The 16,235-nt window shown below is 42.3% G+C and overlaps 1 protein-coding gene across 2 annotated transcripts in view; it reads left to right on the top strand.

Moving 5' to 3' along the window:
- SASH1 (SAM and SH3 domain containing 1) overlaps positions 1-16,235 on the top strand; it is a 290,860-nt gene that overhangs the window by 72,091 nt on the left and 202,534 nt on the right. The window contains exon 1 of one of the 2 annotated variants that reach the window (XM_023750155.1): positions 2,349-2,442. The exons of the other annotated variant lie outside the window; for it this stretch is intronic. Coding sequence (XP_023605923.1) covers positions 2,422-2,442 — 21 coding nt within the window. The 5' untranslated portion in view covers positions 2,349-2,421. Of the gene's footprint in view, positions 1-2,348; positions 2,443-16,235 lie in introns of those variants that run through there. 2 annotated transcript variants of the gene reach the window in all.

The raw sequence follows: 16,235 nt of genomic DNA, 5'->3' as shown, positions 1-16,235 counted from the left end.
TCAAATCATAGCTGAGAAATTTAAATAGGTTTGTGGGGGTGGGGCTTCATTACTTTGATGGTCTTTGTAACCGTACTTCACTGGTTTATCTGAGTTCCTTTCTGCAAGTTGGTGGGAATCTCCCACAGTTCTGATAGAAAGCCTATCACGGGTTAACTGGAGATCGTTGCCTAGTCTCAGGTTGTTACCTGGTATATGCTGAACTGCTGGTTGTAGTCTTGACTTCAGTGCTCCTGAGAGTCAAACTCTAAAACAGAAGCTACATCCCATGGGGAAGAATTTCTCTTTTGATTATTGGGCAAGTAAGAGGATGGAGAGAGACCTTCCTTGTATAGACGAGGAAATAGAGGCCTAGAAAAGAGAAAGGAGGTGGCCAAGGCCACAAGGCTAATTAGTAGCAGCCCTGGAACTAGGATTTGGACCTCTGAACTCATAATACCATCCTCTTTCCCCACACCCCATGATCTGTCCTCCACACCTATCCCCCATCTATCAAAATTGCCCACTGCTCACTGACAACATCTGACTGTCCTCATGCCACTTAATTAAAAAAAATTTTTAACTATTCCTAATAAATTTGTTAAGTAAGTACATTATTACTGCCTTGAGCAGGATGAGAAATGTAGAGTAATTGTTTTTCATAAAGCCTATCAAACCAAATATATGTCTAATTTGTATAAAGTGGTAGGTTTCTTTAACCTTAACATTTTAGCTAAAACTTGCCTTATTAGTCATAATTATAAAAGACGTGCTTTAAGATGGGGGGAAATCTAGCCGGTTTGGCTCATTGGATAGAACATTGGCCTGCGGACTGAAGGGTCCCAGGTTCGATTCCAGTCAAGGGCACATGCCCAGGTAGCAGGCTCAATCCCCAGTAGGGGGCATGCAGGAGGCAGCCAATCAATGATTCTCTCTCATTGATGTTTCTATCTCTCTCTCCCTCTCCCTTCCTTTCTGAAAAAAAGAAAAAAAATTAAAAAAAAAGATGGGGGGAAATGTTGTCTGAGATGTCAGCTAATGTCAGTTAGTGATTACTCTTGAAACCAAAAGAAAGGAGGGACCTTTACAGTCTGTTCTACCAGGTGTTGGTCATTGCATCATAATTGATATTTGAGGTTTGAATTTTAGAAATCACCTACCTAATTCGGCCACTCTACAAATAAAGAAACTGTGGCCTAGGCAGTGGCTTGCTCAGAGCCACTCAATTAAAGAGATCTGGGGACAGAGAGGTCCCTTCTTGTCCCATCGATAGCTCTGAACACCCCATATAATATTGCCAGTGGTTATTTATTTAGCCCATGTGTAAGTCCTAGAAGTTTAATCTGGCTTCCTCATGAGGATAAGAGAAACAGTAGCCCTAGTATTCTTTGGTGGGTGACTTAATGTTTTCCCATGTCATGTAGCACTGTTAGTCACATTTATAATATTAATTTTAAAGAATTGACTGTGTCTTCTAAATATATAATTTACTGTTACTATTCTATGACTCTTTACTAAGGTTACTTATAACTAAACTTAACCTGTGTGAGCTTTATGGGGAAATGGCATGCATGCTAACTTTTAATATTTTAAGGTTCTATATAAGAGCTTTTAATTAAGAGCAAAGTTTTATTTTAAAATCTTAATTTTTTTCCCTTTAGATTTCTTACAAGTTAGTGGTGTTCAAAAACTCTTTTTGGAGTTATTAAATTGAGTTCAACTATATTAAACCCCAGCTATGATTTGGGGGCTCTAAAATCCTGGCCAATAAGCCAGCCCTACAGAGTGGTCTCAGAGGTGCTCCAAGCTGTAGGTTGTCCGTGCCCTGTGAAAGCTAATTCTGCAACATTAAACTTATTGTGTTAAATTGATTTCTGGATGTTTCTCTGCGGATGTCTTGGAATAGCCCTCCCTTTCCTTTCCTTGAGCCAAGAAAACTCTGAAGCAGAACAATTCAATTTCAATTTGTGGAAAAACTATATTCCGTGTTCCAAACACAGCGCTAAGAGAGTTGTGAGGGGGGCGGGAGGGAGCCAGGGACATTGTGACCACTTTTGTATGTTACTAAAAACATCTGAATTTCTATGCAAACGCTCTGCGATGAATTTACAAGCTTTGTTTCTGCGGAGGATTTGCCTGAGAACCTCAAGAGCAAAGCCTGCTTTTGTGCCATAGCGATTGTGTTATATGTTAAGCATTTGGAAGGAACCCCAAGCAGGCCTCAGGAAGCAGTTCCTGCCTCCTGACTTATCATCCTGAAGGCGATTTGTTTTAGGGTTGATAATCCCTGGGGCTACAAGAGTGTCCCACATCTGCCCTGAATTGAAAACAGATTCCCATTAAGAGCCTTACATCAGTGCTGCGGATTCATTCGATCTGAGTCAGAAAGGAAGTCGGAGAACATTCGAACATATGGCCTGATAGCAACACAGCAGCCCCTTCATGGAGGACCAAGACTGCAGGGTATGTAGGCTGTTTGTTCTCGGTTTTTCAGACTGTCTTTCTGTGAGGAAATGTCCTTCTGCCCCTCAGGCAGGAACATGTGGGAGAGGAGATCGTGGCTAACAGGTACAGGCACTGTCCGTCTCCGGGCTTTTCGGGGCTACCCATGAATTGATCAAGATTCCGAGAGGTTAGGAAGCCTCCGCTGCTTTAAAATTTCTCAGCCAGGTTTTGCCGGGTTTTTGTGACTTATCATTTACATACGATATATTCACATAATTATGTAGATATTTATACAAAAGTTCCCCCCTGCCAAGACTCTAAAACGGTTTTTGGAAGCCAAGAAACGTTTTTACTGTTACACAGCCAGCGCCTTTCCACCCTCTGCTTATCTGGGAAGTGATTTGAAAATATTTTCTGCACATGCTAAGAATGAAGGATGTAACTGTGGACTTCATATTCTAAGCCCCCGGGGACCAGACTCTCTGATTAACTATTTAGCATTTAATATCCTACTGAAGTTGTCTTCTCGGCTTGCTGAACAACTCTGCTCCAGCTTCTCTGTTGAAGTATATTATAGAGTGTGAAGTTCTCTTCCTGTTTAATTGAGGAGATTAGATTCGCTCATTTTAAATGATTAGATAAAAGAAAAAGGCAGAGGGGTTATGAACGAGGGTCTGAGGTCCAGTAGCTTGAGGCAGGAGGCTGAGCCCACAGCCTGGCTCCTGGGCCTTCTGGCTCCTCTTTCGCTTCTGGACTCAGCTTTAGTGAGTGGAGGCCTTTCGGGGAAACTTTCAGAAGTCTGTTCTGCTCACCGTCTTCTCAGAGAAGCTGAGAAAGTTGATAGCCAGTAGATACTTGTTGAATGAAAATAAAATTAGGAAACAGAATCCTAGAAGAAACGTCTGAACATATTGAGCTAGTAAGCCTCTCTTTGGGTCAATTTCCACTCATGTTCTTGGTAAGATTGACACCCGAAGTGGAGAATAGAGGGTGATGGGTACTGGAGAGAAAAATGCCAGTCAGAGTGACTGTGCATACAGTGTGTGATTGCATGGCTGTGGTGTTCATGCGTGAGGGTCTCTGAAAGAGGAGTGTTGAGAGGTCACAGGCATGCCCTACCAGCACGAGCAGGAGGCTGAGGGATGCTGGTCCCCAAGAAATGGGGCAAACACAGCTGGCCGCCCTCCCTTCCATTCGGAGCAGCTGTGCTCATCAAAACTGTGCCGATGCTACAAAGCCTGTTCTTGCGGCCTGTGTTCCCCCCGTTTCAGAAACAATACATTCAGGACAGCCCAGTTGGCAGGTAAGATCCTCGGTCCAAATGCCAAAATGCTGTTCCCTCTTGACGGGTTGCCCACAGTTCTTGAAAGAAGGAAGGTTTTTCAGATGCCAAAAACTGCCCGCAAACTGTGCCATGGGACTCTGCCCTCTTAATCCCAGCAAAACAGAGGCTTCCTTTTAGAAAAGGAAGCACATTTGGGGTTTTGTGCTGCAGGATGCAAAATGATGTATTGATCAACTCAGACAGAAAGGGGAATTATCAGGCTTAGAAATGTCGCTTCTGTCCAATCTAAGGAGACGGGCAAATGAGCCTTGAGATCTATGGAAACGGTTCCAGTTCCAACCAGCTTCCTCTTTGGGAGAGGGTGTGTGTGTGTGTGTGTGTGTGTGTGTGTGTACACATATATTTAACTAACCTTCTTAATCTCAACCCCAGATGTGAGGGAAGAAAAAAGTGTTGCAGAAATTGCTACGGTGAAATCTATATCATAAATTTAACTATTACCTCAAATAAAATCCATCTCCAAATAGTCCCCTGCCACATTTCGAGTACCAAAATACACGTCTTCATTTAGAGAATGTCCTCTTCCCCTGTCCCATTTTTGAACATCAGGCGTGTCACTGAGGGCAATGCCACCGTGCCAGCTCACAGCCTATTGCTCTCCACAAGCTTTGTAAGCCATTGTTTGGGATTCAGAACACACTGTCCCTCAGAAACAAGGTTGGGCTCCCAGCTCAATTCCTGAATGCAAATTTCTCCCCAAATATAGAGAATTTGTGACAAGTCTCTGGAAATGGACAGAAAGAACTGCTATCATTTTAACAGCACTCACTGAAGAATACACTTGACAGTGAACTCTAATACTGCCTTTGAGAGCATTTTCAATATCTTCAAGAAATAATTTTTCAACTTCCACACCATTCCTTTCTTGATCTGCACACTAGCCCCCTATCCTCAGTGCTTTGTCTCCTTCCTCTCAAACGGTACTCTATGTTGGAGTCCCAGAAAATTATTTGCAATTACTCCTCTACTTGTGGTTTCTTTTACCTGGAATGTCTCCCTCCACTTCTGGTTCCTGGCAACTTCTTCATTAGTTCAAAGATTAACACAGTTAAAACTTCTATGTAATGTCTCAGTTAAACTCCCACCTCTCTCCTCCATTAGCCACAAACTCCCCATAAGAGAATTTTGGACACAACTTCAGGTGGTTTCTTCATGGGCCTTCCACAGTGCCAGGTGCCCAAGTTTAACATCTTTCCCCTAGGAAATGTTAGCAATTTTCCTCCCACCTCTCTGTAACACCTTGTAAGTACCACTATGTATTTCATTCGACACATTATATTATAGTGTTTTATTTACATGTTGCCCCCTTTCCGAGGCTGAGAACTCCTTAAAGATAGAGATTTCCTCAGAACTTATTACAGTGCCTGTAACATAGTAAATATTTAATCAAAGAATGGATGGATAGATGATTAGATGGATGTCTTTGAATGGATGAATATGTGATTGGATGGATAGATCAATGAATAGAGGGATGGATGGAGTGAGTGAGTGAGTGAGTGAGTGATTGTTGTAGAAAAAGTTGGTTTCTTTACAGAAAGGTGAAGAGATATATAGAAATTTCTATGGAATTCTGAATGAGAGTTTTAAGGGCATGCTATTGTTGGAATTTGAACATTATTACTGCTTCCACTGTTATGTGATGATAGAATTTTGAGTAGTGGGAAGAAAATTGAGTTTGTGGAAGAACATCTGGGTTTTAACTCTATCTCTCCACTTTGTAGTGATATGGTCAAGGGAAAGGTACTTACCTCTCCATTTTGCTTTTCTCATCTGTAAGATAGGAGTTATATGTACCTTTGAGGAGTTGTTGTAAGGATAAAATGATAACCCATCTAAAAGATCTAACCTAGTGCTTCACCCATACAAGGCAGATGATCAGTGGTAGTAAAATATTTATCTAAATCTGAAATGCCAGACATTGGACTTTGAGACCAGAAAAAGGAGGGCCCCTTTTGTCCAGCTCTGGATTCACTCCATTGCAAGTTGCCCTCTTCATTTTGACACAGCATGTCAGTAGCATGGCTTACCTTTTATCACCCACTTCCCATATCGCTTGGGTGATAAAAATAAAATAAAATAAACTTAGAAGTGTGAAAGAAGAAGAGGGTTCCAGAGATTTGTGAGTAAATATAATAAACAAATTTCCCAGAGTAGAATTAAGTAAGCTGTGAAGGAGGAAGAGAGAACGTTGGACATACAAGGGAAAAAAAGAAAAGAAAACAGGAACAGATGATGAGAAAGCTGTTTGGTGGCAGGTAGTGGCAAAGGGGAAGGAAGAAAGGAGAACTCACATTGTTGGGAAATTGTACTTCTAGGATTATATAAGGAGCAACTATTAATTTACATATATATTGGCAAGTGCATGCCTGTGCACCTGTAACTCAAAAAGCGCCTTGTATAATTTCAAGCACTTCATATAAGTAATTGTGATAGGAATATGTTCCTAACTAACGCTTAATATCCCATGTACCAGGTGCCAGGCACTGCTCTAAGCTCTTTCCACAGATTAACTCATGTTATCCTCACAACAACCCTGTAAGGTAGATACACAGAATCTTTATTTTACTGACAGGGACAGAGGGCACACAACTTGTCACATCACTGGGACGTGCGGGAGCCAGTGTCTGAGCCCTGGCCCCAGAATCTGCACCCTTCACACGTCCACTGATGCGGATGTCCCCACAGCACTGTAAAGGCCACTTCAGTGAATGTCTCTATGGATATAATTTACAAAGTACAGTTTTAATGCCTGAAAAGTTAGAATGGTGGAATTTAATGGTGGGGGGGGGGGGCACTTGGTTCATTATACTCACACCAGCCCTGCTGGGAGTGTGCAGGGAAAGTCAGCCTCAGGATCACTAGTCAGCAACTCTGGGGACAGACACGGGGCGGGACCAGAGATCTTAGCCGCAGGCATAGCACCGAGGGGGCATTAGGACATCATCCTTTGTTTCAGATAAAGTCCATGGAATTCTAAAGAAGTTATTCCTGAAAGTTTAGACATTATTATGTTGACACTCCAGTAGTTTTCCAAATATGAAAATGGAGCTGGTTGTACTTTGTTTTTTGAAAAAGAATCATCAATTATTTCCCCTTTTTTAAAAAGAAAAAAAAATGGCAGTCTTTGAGCACTCTGCTCATGTTTCCTAGATTGGGTGTGACACATCCGTATGTTCTAAAATAATTACTCTTACGCTACCCCTGAGCTACACTCCTCCCAATTTGTTCTGAGCAAACTGATTGCATTTTCTCCTATCAAAAAGAGAGACATGTGTAAATAGTTGGCACATTTCACAAATTTCACAAATTCTGATCTGAGGAGGTATTAGGCAACCAGAAAGAATGTCAATTCTCCCCTCTTCTACCTGTTTGAATTATTACAAGTATTTCTATAATTAATACAATCACTATGCAAGTGCTACAAAGTTATCTTACTCTCTGGCTATTTTAGCCATTCCTATTTTAAGCCATTTGCATGCCCCACTGATGTTCAAGGACATGGCTTTTGAATGAACAGGTAGGTAGGCTTATTGGAGAGGTTGCCAGAAGTTGGGCCTGCCTCCAGTACATCCCCTCAATGACCCACCTTTGACTGTGGAGAACAGGAAAAATAGTATTTGACACCAAAAATCATAGACATTAGGAGCCACTAGGAGCCCCAGTCTCCTCCTCCTTGGATGGCAGTGGAGGGAGAGGAAGGAAAGGAGGGAGAGGAGGTAGTAATTGGATTGGCTAGGTCTTTGTCTCCACTTTTTTCTCATTACAGCCTGGCTGGAGAACATCTTACCCAAAAGCCTGTTCATGTAAAATTCAATCCCCTTTGGAGCATTTCTGCATCTGTTCAGGTGTCCTGGAAATAAACATTAAATTAAATTAAATTTTAATTTCATTTAAACTCTGAATAAAGGGCTTTACATAAACTGACTAAAAAGAGCTTAATTATCCAAAAGTAGGTCAAATAGAAAAAGGCCTTTTCAAGTACCCAAATTAATCCCATCATTTTTTAAAACCCTGCAAGTTCAATAAATGCCTATTAGAAATACAAAATTGAGTTAGATGTGCTCTTAAAGGAAGTTATATTTTTAATTATTAAACTGTTCCAAAATGTCAACAAAAAAACAGGGCACTAAATGATGTCCAGATTCTTAAAAGGAGGTTGAATTTTAAGCAAATGCTTCACTAGGCAAATGGATATTTAAAAAAAAACAACTGGTTTTAGGCCAACTAGCTCCCTGGCAGTGCTATTGTGAAGATGAGAATCAATGAATATAAATCTCCCCATCCAGTAGCACATAGTGGATACTCACTAATATGTTGTTGAACGAATGCTAAATAATTCTGTGCCAACTTAATCAAGCCAGCTCCTCTCTCTCCTTCAGCCCTAGTTATACCTTGTCATGGGTTATTTTACACATTGCATGAAAACACTTCCTGGAAAGAAGAAACCCCTAGAAAACAAATATCCTCAATTTCTAAGACTTGTTTCCTGACTTTTTACAGAAAGGTAATATTTGAATTATGACTGAGTTGCTCTAAGAATTAAATAAAATCATATTCGTGCATTCAGGCATACATTCGTTTAAAAATATTGACTGTGTATTTTCAATGCAGTGAGTATTGCTCTTATGCTTAGGAGATGTAGATGAACAGGGCAGATGAGGGCTCTGCCTCTATGGGACTTACATTCTCCCAAAAAGCACTGGCGTGCAAGTCCTACAGTCACCTAGCACTGCACACCCCTTCAGGGTGGGCAGCAAAGGCCTTGGGAAGAATAGCCAGCTTGGAAATCAAACTGACACCCACTTGAGTCTAGGCTCCACATCTTGCCAGCTGAGTTTCCTGGGAAAAGTTTCTGAGCCACAGTCCCTGTCTGTAAAATGGGTATAATAACCCCTACCTTGCAGGGATTCTGTGAAGGTGAAATGAGCTGTCTTGAGTATAAGTATCTGACACATAGTAGATCCTCACTAAATGGTAACCTTTTATTACCTCAATGAAGAAATAAATCAAAAGAGGGTCAAAAAAGAAGAATGTCTTGGAATAAGAAATATTGAGCAGCAGTTGCTTCCTCTGAGCCCATTCTACAAAAGAGGTCCCTTTTCAATAATTTTGGGGGTAGCGTGCTGAAAGCGAGTGTTGAAAGTGAGTAGAGCATAGGAGAAGCCTGATGTCTGGCTACATGTCGCAGATTGAACATATGCTCTTTATCTACACTCCCTTCTCAAGCCCCAGTAAAATGAAAAGAAGGGCAAAAATAAAACTACAAGAATAATAAAGATTAGAGTGGGGGATGAGTGGATGGGTAGACAGCAGAAATGAGAAATGCCAAAACTTGTTGGGAAGTTGGAAGATTATCGGGAAACAGTTACAACTGAATTAGTCTACAGTGTGGAAAAGTGAAAATTAACTACATGGGGTGTGGAGTCTGGAGAATGCCTGTAAGAACAAGCTCATTGGAGTGACTCACTCTAAGAAAGTCCTAGGAAAGGAGATAGGGTACTCCAAGCCCCACAAGGCCAGGGGGCAGGGAAGGGCTGAACACAGGAGGATTGTATGAAAGTCTCTACAGGAGTAATCAGAACTCCAAGTTCACCCGCACCTTCTGGGCAGCCAAGAAGCTGAGCTAGTACCTTCCCATCATAGCAGAAGTCTGGAGAAGCCGAACCAGAAATGTTGTGGTCTTGGAAACAGCTGAGGAGGAGGTTCAGGCGCTACCCTGAAATCAGGGGAACTAAGTGGAAATGTATGTGCTAAAAGACAAGACTTCTCAGTTACCTTCCCAAACTCAGCTCCCAAAACACTGGCAGTTAGGGTTTTTGCACAGCCTCTCCCTACCCAACCACCACCACTGAGAGAAGAGATGGGAGGATTCCTCTGTGTTGAAAAAGACCTGCCCGACAGTGAAGATCTGCAAATACTGATGTGAAGATCCCCTACAAGAATCTGGGCCTCTATCAGATTAATCAGTGAGGCCTACAAAAAGCCCCACAGTGCAGGGCTTACAATCTGATTTCTGGTGCCTCTATCTTAAATAGGAACAAAGGATCATCAGACAATAGAGAAAGCTGTGGGCATGAAAGACAGATACCTACACAGATGAGTGGGGAAAATGAACTCCAAGGCAACAGAGACAACTCATGGGACAGAATTGCATCCAAAATATACAATGATTATTCTATGAGATACAGTGGGGGGAAAAGTAAAAAATACAATAAAGCCCAGCCAGAGAGGCTCAGTGGTTGAGTGTTGATCTATGAACCATGGAGGTCATGGTTCGATTCCCGGTCAGGGCACATGCCCAGGTTGCAGGCTCAATCCCCAGTGTAGGGTGTGCAGGAGGCAGCTGATCAATGATTCTCTCTCATCATTGATGTTTCTATCTCTCTCTCCATCTCCCTTCCTCTCTGAAATCAATAAAAATATATTTTAAGAACAAAAAAAGAATAAAATAAAAAAAGGAATATTCTGAAAGCAAAAACAACCAATAGAAGGCTCAGAAAATACATCTAAGGAAATCTGTCAGAACCAAGTAGGAAACAGAACAGAGTCGGTTTCACTCCAGAAATTAGATGACCAGGCCGATAGATCAAATGTGTAAATAATAAAAACTCTAGAAAGAAAGAACTGAAAAAAACAAAATGAAAGAAATCAATGAAATAATACAAAATTTCCCAGAAGTGAAAGGCATGAGTTTCCTGATTAGAAAGACCCACCTAGCACCCAGCATAGAGAATAAGGCACATCATGGTGAAATTTCAGAACGCTGGAATGAACAGAATATCCTCAAAGCTGCCAGAAATAAAGGAAGGTCACATAAAGCCTCAGGGGTCTGGGTGCACTGACTTCTCAGGAGGAACATCGGAAGCCAGGAAGCAGTAACTTCCAAATTCTGAGGTGCAAATGATTTCTGACCTAGAAACTAGTGTGGGGGTGGACAACACCTATATAAGAGATCAAAACACATATATCACTTGCAGCCCTTCTCAGCAAGCTCTGGGAAGATGTGCTCCACCAAAATGAGGGAATAAGCAAGGTGCAACCAACCCAGAATGGGGCTCCAGAGGGAACAGCTCCAAAAAGGAAAGAAATGAAACTGATCAATGGATGGATGGATGGGTTCTACCATGTTGCAAGGTGTTTTATATCCTATCAGAAAGTTTTCAGCAGAATAATGGACATGTACACAGAAAAGGAGGCAATTAAAAAAGAAAACTCTAAGAAAGAGCAGGTCTTTGCTGCCTAACGCAGGACTTCTCCAGAGTTTTGACCTTGAACTTCTCAGAACGATCCTACCTAGCCCTCCTTCTCCACGGTGTCACATCAGCCCTGGAGCTGCCTCTTATCCTCCACCAGCCTCTGCTCCAGCATTCTAGTGCCTGTTTCTCAGAGGACCCAAACTAACATGAACATTATAGCAGGAGGATAGAAGAAGGAAAAATGGGATGGATAGGGGGTCCAGGATGGAATCGTAGATCATTATCTTTCATTTTAGAAAGCCAATAATAATGTCTACATGTCCATAATGGGGAGAGGGAGGGAGCATAAGAAATAGCAGAATAAGCACATGATTTAGAAATGAGGAAGACAGCCCTGACCAATTTGGCTCAGTGGATAGAGTTCCGGCCTGCAGACTGAAGGGAGCCAGGTTCGATTACAGTCAAGGGCATATGCCTGGGTTATGGGCTTCATCCCCAGTGTGGGGTGTGCAGGAGGCAGCCAATCAATGATTATCTCTCATCATTGATGTTTCTCTCTTTCTCTCCTTTTTCCCTTCCTATCTGAAATCAATGAAAATATATTTTTTTAAAAAGAAATGAGGGACACAATGCCACAAACAAACAAAAGCACTAAAAGAGCTAAGAGTAGTTGTGTCAGAGAAGGAAGATGAAGAAGAAACTGTGTGTGAGGGAGGAGGCGAGTAATGCCTTGAGTACTATTTGATATCAGAATTTTTGCTTAAGTTCTGTCTAAATATAAGTATGATAAAAAGCACAGAGTTATAGAGGTGCTTTTTATCAAGCATAGATATATCAAACTTTGATGTATATATATTTTAAATATATTTATTTTTAAATTTTTATTGAATTTATTGGGGTGACATTAAAAGTATATAGGTTTCAGATACAATTCTATAATATATCTTCTGTATATCATATCGTATGTTCACCACCCCAAGTCAAACATCTTTAAATATATATTTTAAAATATATAAAGATATATATCAAACATAGACAAATACCTTTAAATATATATATACTAGAGGCCCAGTGCACGGGTGGGGGCCGGCTGGTTTGCCCTGAAGGGTGTCCTGGATCAGGGTGAGGGTCCCGCTTGGGTGCCTGGCCAGCCTGGGTGAGGGGCTGATGGCTGTTTTCAGGCTACCCGCACCCCCTTCAGGGTGGGGGTCCCCACTGGGGTGCCTGGCCAGCCTGGATGAGGGGCTGAGGGCTGTTTTCAGGCTGGCCACACCCCCTTTATGGTGGGCGTCCCCACTGAGGTGCCTGGCCAGTCTGGATGAGAGGCTGAGGGCTGTTTTCAGGCAGGCTAAGCCTGCAATTGAAGCTCCCAGTCTCTCCTTTTTTTTCTTTTTTTTTTATTCTGGGATGTATTTACCTTCTGTAATTGAAACTTTGTTGCGGCTCCAGCTCCGAGGCTGAGGCCGGCTGGCTGAAAGCAGGTATCTTGGGTTTGTTTAGCTTCTATAATTGAAACATTGTTTCTTCCGGAGCTCAGAGCTGGGCCGCGGCAGGTGGGGAACCTTGGCTTCCTCCATCGCCGGGGCAACCAAGCCTCATGTTCGCTTCAGCTGCGTGGCTGCCGTCCGCCATCTTGGTTGGCAATTAATTTGCATATCATCCTGATTAGCCAATGGGAAGCGTAGCGGAGGTATGGTTAATTACCATGTTTGTCTATTATTAGATAGGATATATATGTATGTATATATATATATATTTTTTAAATTTTTATCTGCTTTAAATATGTATTTTTTAAAATATATGTGAGTACATATATAATATATCTACTTAAAGGTGTTTGGTCAAGATTGTGGTGAGGAGTCGGATGTAGTGCCTTTTCCTTGGGTGCCCCCCCCCCCCTCCGGAATCTACAGCCCAAGGCTGACCCCCCTCCCAGCTCCCCTCTTCTGGTCCTTAGAACCTGGTGCAGCCTCAGCTTCAAAACACAGCTTGTTTTTCTGCAGAGTGGACACAGCTAGAGTTGTATCCAGGGAGCACCAGCAGACAGGGAAGGACACCTGAAAAAATCCAAACCGACCACTTCCCAACTTTATCCATGGACCCCACTCCACTAGGCTTTCTGTGCTTGCAGCTGAGCCTGGTTCACTTCTTCCTTATTCTGAGACATCAGCAGCTGGTTAAACTAGTCCAGGACTTTCCTCCCGCATGGCTGACTGGGCTGAATAAAGACGAGCAACATTTAGAAGAAAGAGATGATTGCAGAGCAGCTCCGTCCTCCTCCTCACCCCCACCCCACCGGCAGCTGTGGCTGCTATCCTGCAGCCCCCTGGGCCCTGCGACAGCTGCCACCCAGGCCCCCTGGACTCCTGCCACATACCTTCTTCCCAGGGAGCTCGGCCGGGTGGAATGCAGACAGGGACACTGTGGGGAGGCAAGTGTGTGTGTGTGTGTGTGTGTGTGTGTGTGTGTGTGTGTGTGTTTATACACACTCTCATCATTACCTCACATAATCATAGCTCTTCCCTACGTGGTCAGAAGCTTGTGTATCTACCTGGGTCTCATACTGGGCTTTCTTCATCTACATCTAGTCTTGGAATAGATGAGACAACACAGGAAACACTGAGTTGTTTGGAGGGGAAATTATTCTCTCTACATATTTTTTTAAAGTGCAGTAAAAAGTGGGTACCAGGATGAACCATGAACTCCAAAATGCCCAATAACCTGTGGGTTAGCTACAATTTTTAAGGAATGGCAGTACCAACTCAGGCTAGGGGACAGAAGTCATTCCAATTGCAAATATAGGAGCCTGCCAGATTTTCCATTATAAGAACCAATAGGCAGACTATTTTTTATTATTTTCCCATTATATAAAAGTAATCCACTTTGCCCTAGTTGGTTTGCCTCAGTGGATAGAGTACCCGGCCTGTGGACTGAAGAGTCCTGGGTTTGATTCTGGTCAAGGGCACATGCCTGGGTTGTGGGCTGGATCACCAGTGGGGGGCGTGCAGGAGGCAGCCGATCAATGATTCTCATCATTGATATTTCTATCTCTCTCTCCCTCTCCCTTCCTCTCTGAAACCAATAAAAAATATATTTTAAAAAAATAAAAGTAATCCACATTCAATTGTATAAAATTAAAACTTAGAAACAGGTGCAAAAGGGCCATAACTGTGCAACACAGAGGCACCCACTATTTGCTGTGTTTTCTTTCAGTCTTTTTTCCCAGCCTTTTCCAGAGCTTTGAAATATTTTATTTTATGGACAATTTCATAAACTTTTTCCAATTAAAATGCCATCAAATGCACTTCCTCATACTATTAAAAAGACTCTTTGTAAGCATCTTTTTTTTTAAGACCGTGTAATACTCCAATTCACGGTGTGGCATAATTTGCCCAATCATTCTTCTTTGTTAGGCTTTTAAAATGATTTCAAGATTTTCAAATTACAATGTTGTGATGAACTCTTAGCATATAAATTTGTCCTCATTTCAGATGATTTCCTGAGAATAGATTCCCAGAAATGGAGCTGCTCAGTCAAATGGTATGAACATTTTTAAGGCTAAATAAATATTTTTTAGGCAGATTGTGAAATTTTTTGGATTAATGTTTAATAATATTCAGATTTCGTAGACCAAAATGCATAAGCCATCAAGTGCATGCCCATGGTCCAGCTTAAGAAAGCATATTATTTCTACATCTAAAGCCACTCCGCACCTCTTTCCTATCACATCTCCCTCCCTCCCTCCCCTTCAGAGTTACCTGTTGTTCTGAATTTGTATTGTCACAGATTTTTTAAGGAACAGACCTCCCCTTCAGAGTTACCTGTTGTTCTGAATTTGTATTGTCACAGATTTTTTAAGGAACAGAACTTCAAGAATATAGAGTCTTTTGTTAGAGAACACGAGAGAGGAAGATTGAGAGATAGAGGAGAAAGGAAGAAGAAGAGGAAGAGGGAGAGAGAGAGGGAGGAGAGAGAGAGAGAGAGAGAGAGATTGACTTTTTTGGCCTGAACCATATGCCCTGGAGTAATGTTCTGAGGAAATAGGAGGCAACGTCAAGCAGCTTTGTGTCTGATCTATCTTATATTTGTGGGACGCCCACAGGAGAAAGGCCATTCACTCACAGGAACATACGTGATGCTACGTCCTCCCCCACCACCCACCCTTCTCCATAGGTTTCAGACACAATTGTTGAGCAGCGTAGCCAGGCCTTCGGTAGGGCAGCCTGCACTTGAAACCAGCCTCTCTGGCCTTAGAAAAGTCACCTAACCATTTCTAAAGTCCCTGGAACATGAGGATGAAGCTAATTTTGTGGCACGGGTTAGGTGAGAGAGGCATCTAGCACCCTACTGAGTATATAAGACTACTTTATAGTGCGGTGCCTGGTGTTTGGGGGCCCAAGGAAAGCCAGTTCCCAGAGTGGAATCCAGCAAACCCTTTACAAGTTTTGCTGAGGGCGTGGTATTGATATTACACTTGTTGTTTTTCAAAAGGCAGTGAGAAACTATGTTTTTCTCCTTTCCACAATTTTCCTTGGGTTCCAAGATGTCAGGGGAGGGTTTCATACAGGTAATTTCAGCAGAAGTTTTTCCCCCCTTTCTTTACTTTTCAACTGAAAAGTGAAATGGTCTGAGCATGTATCATATCGACAACCCTGAACTTACTTTTCTTACGTTCTAACCATTTGAGCAAAGAGGCTCCAACAGTTCACAGTCCAAAACACCTAATGAAGGTGGTCAGATTCCGGATTATGGGTTTGGTGGCTTATGATGAGCAGCTGCCTCAGATTCTTTCTCTATTACCTGAACCTCTGCGTGCTTATATGGGCGAGAGCTTGGAGGGGTTGTATGAGTTAGGGTTAAAGTTTAGCTCTAGAAGAAACCTTCATAATAATCTAGTGCTAGTCCATGGTGGTTAACTTTCTTGCATCAGGAGCATCTTTTTAACATGATTCTCTCCTAAAGAACATGTCCTTCTTCTAAAAAGTGCACATATGTACATTCACATAAAATGTTTACAAACATCAAGGGATCTGAGACCTCCCCAAAGCCGACTCATGCATCCTCCACTGAGAAATTTTGGTCTTGTTAGGGGACTGAGAGATCCAGGGACACGCCCATGGTCACACCAATGTTTAACAGTAGAGGCAGCACTACAACCCAGGTGTCCTATGCCACCTGCCTCCTTTCCACCTGCTGTTAGAGGCAGCATGCTGTCCTGAGAGCCCACGGGGAGGTCCAAGGTCAGATTTCAGGTCTGGCCATGAGTGCAG

Source organism: Myotis lucifugus, unplaced genomic scaffold, assembly GCF_000147115.1.
Source record: "Myotis lucifugus unplaced genomic scaffold, Myoluc2.0 scaffold_11, whole genome shotgun sequence".
NCBI classification, from domain to species: Eukaryota; Metazoa; Chordata; class Mammalia; order Chiroptera; family Vespertilionidae; genus Myotis; species Myotis lucifugus.
The sequence above is the reverse complement of the archived record's forward strand: the minus strand, read 5'-3'. Positions and strand labels throughout refer to the sequence as shown.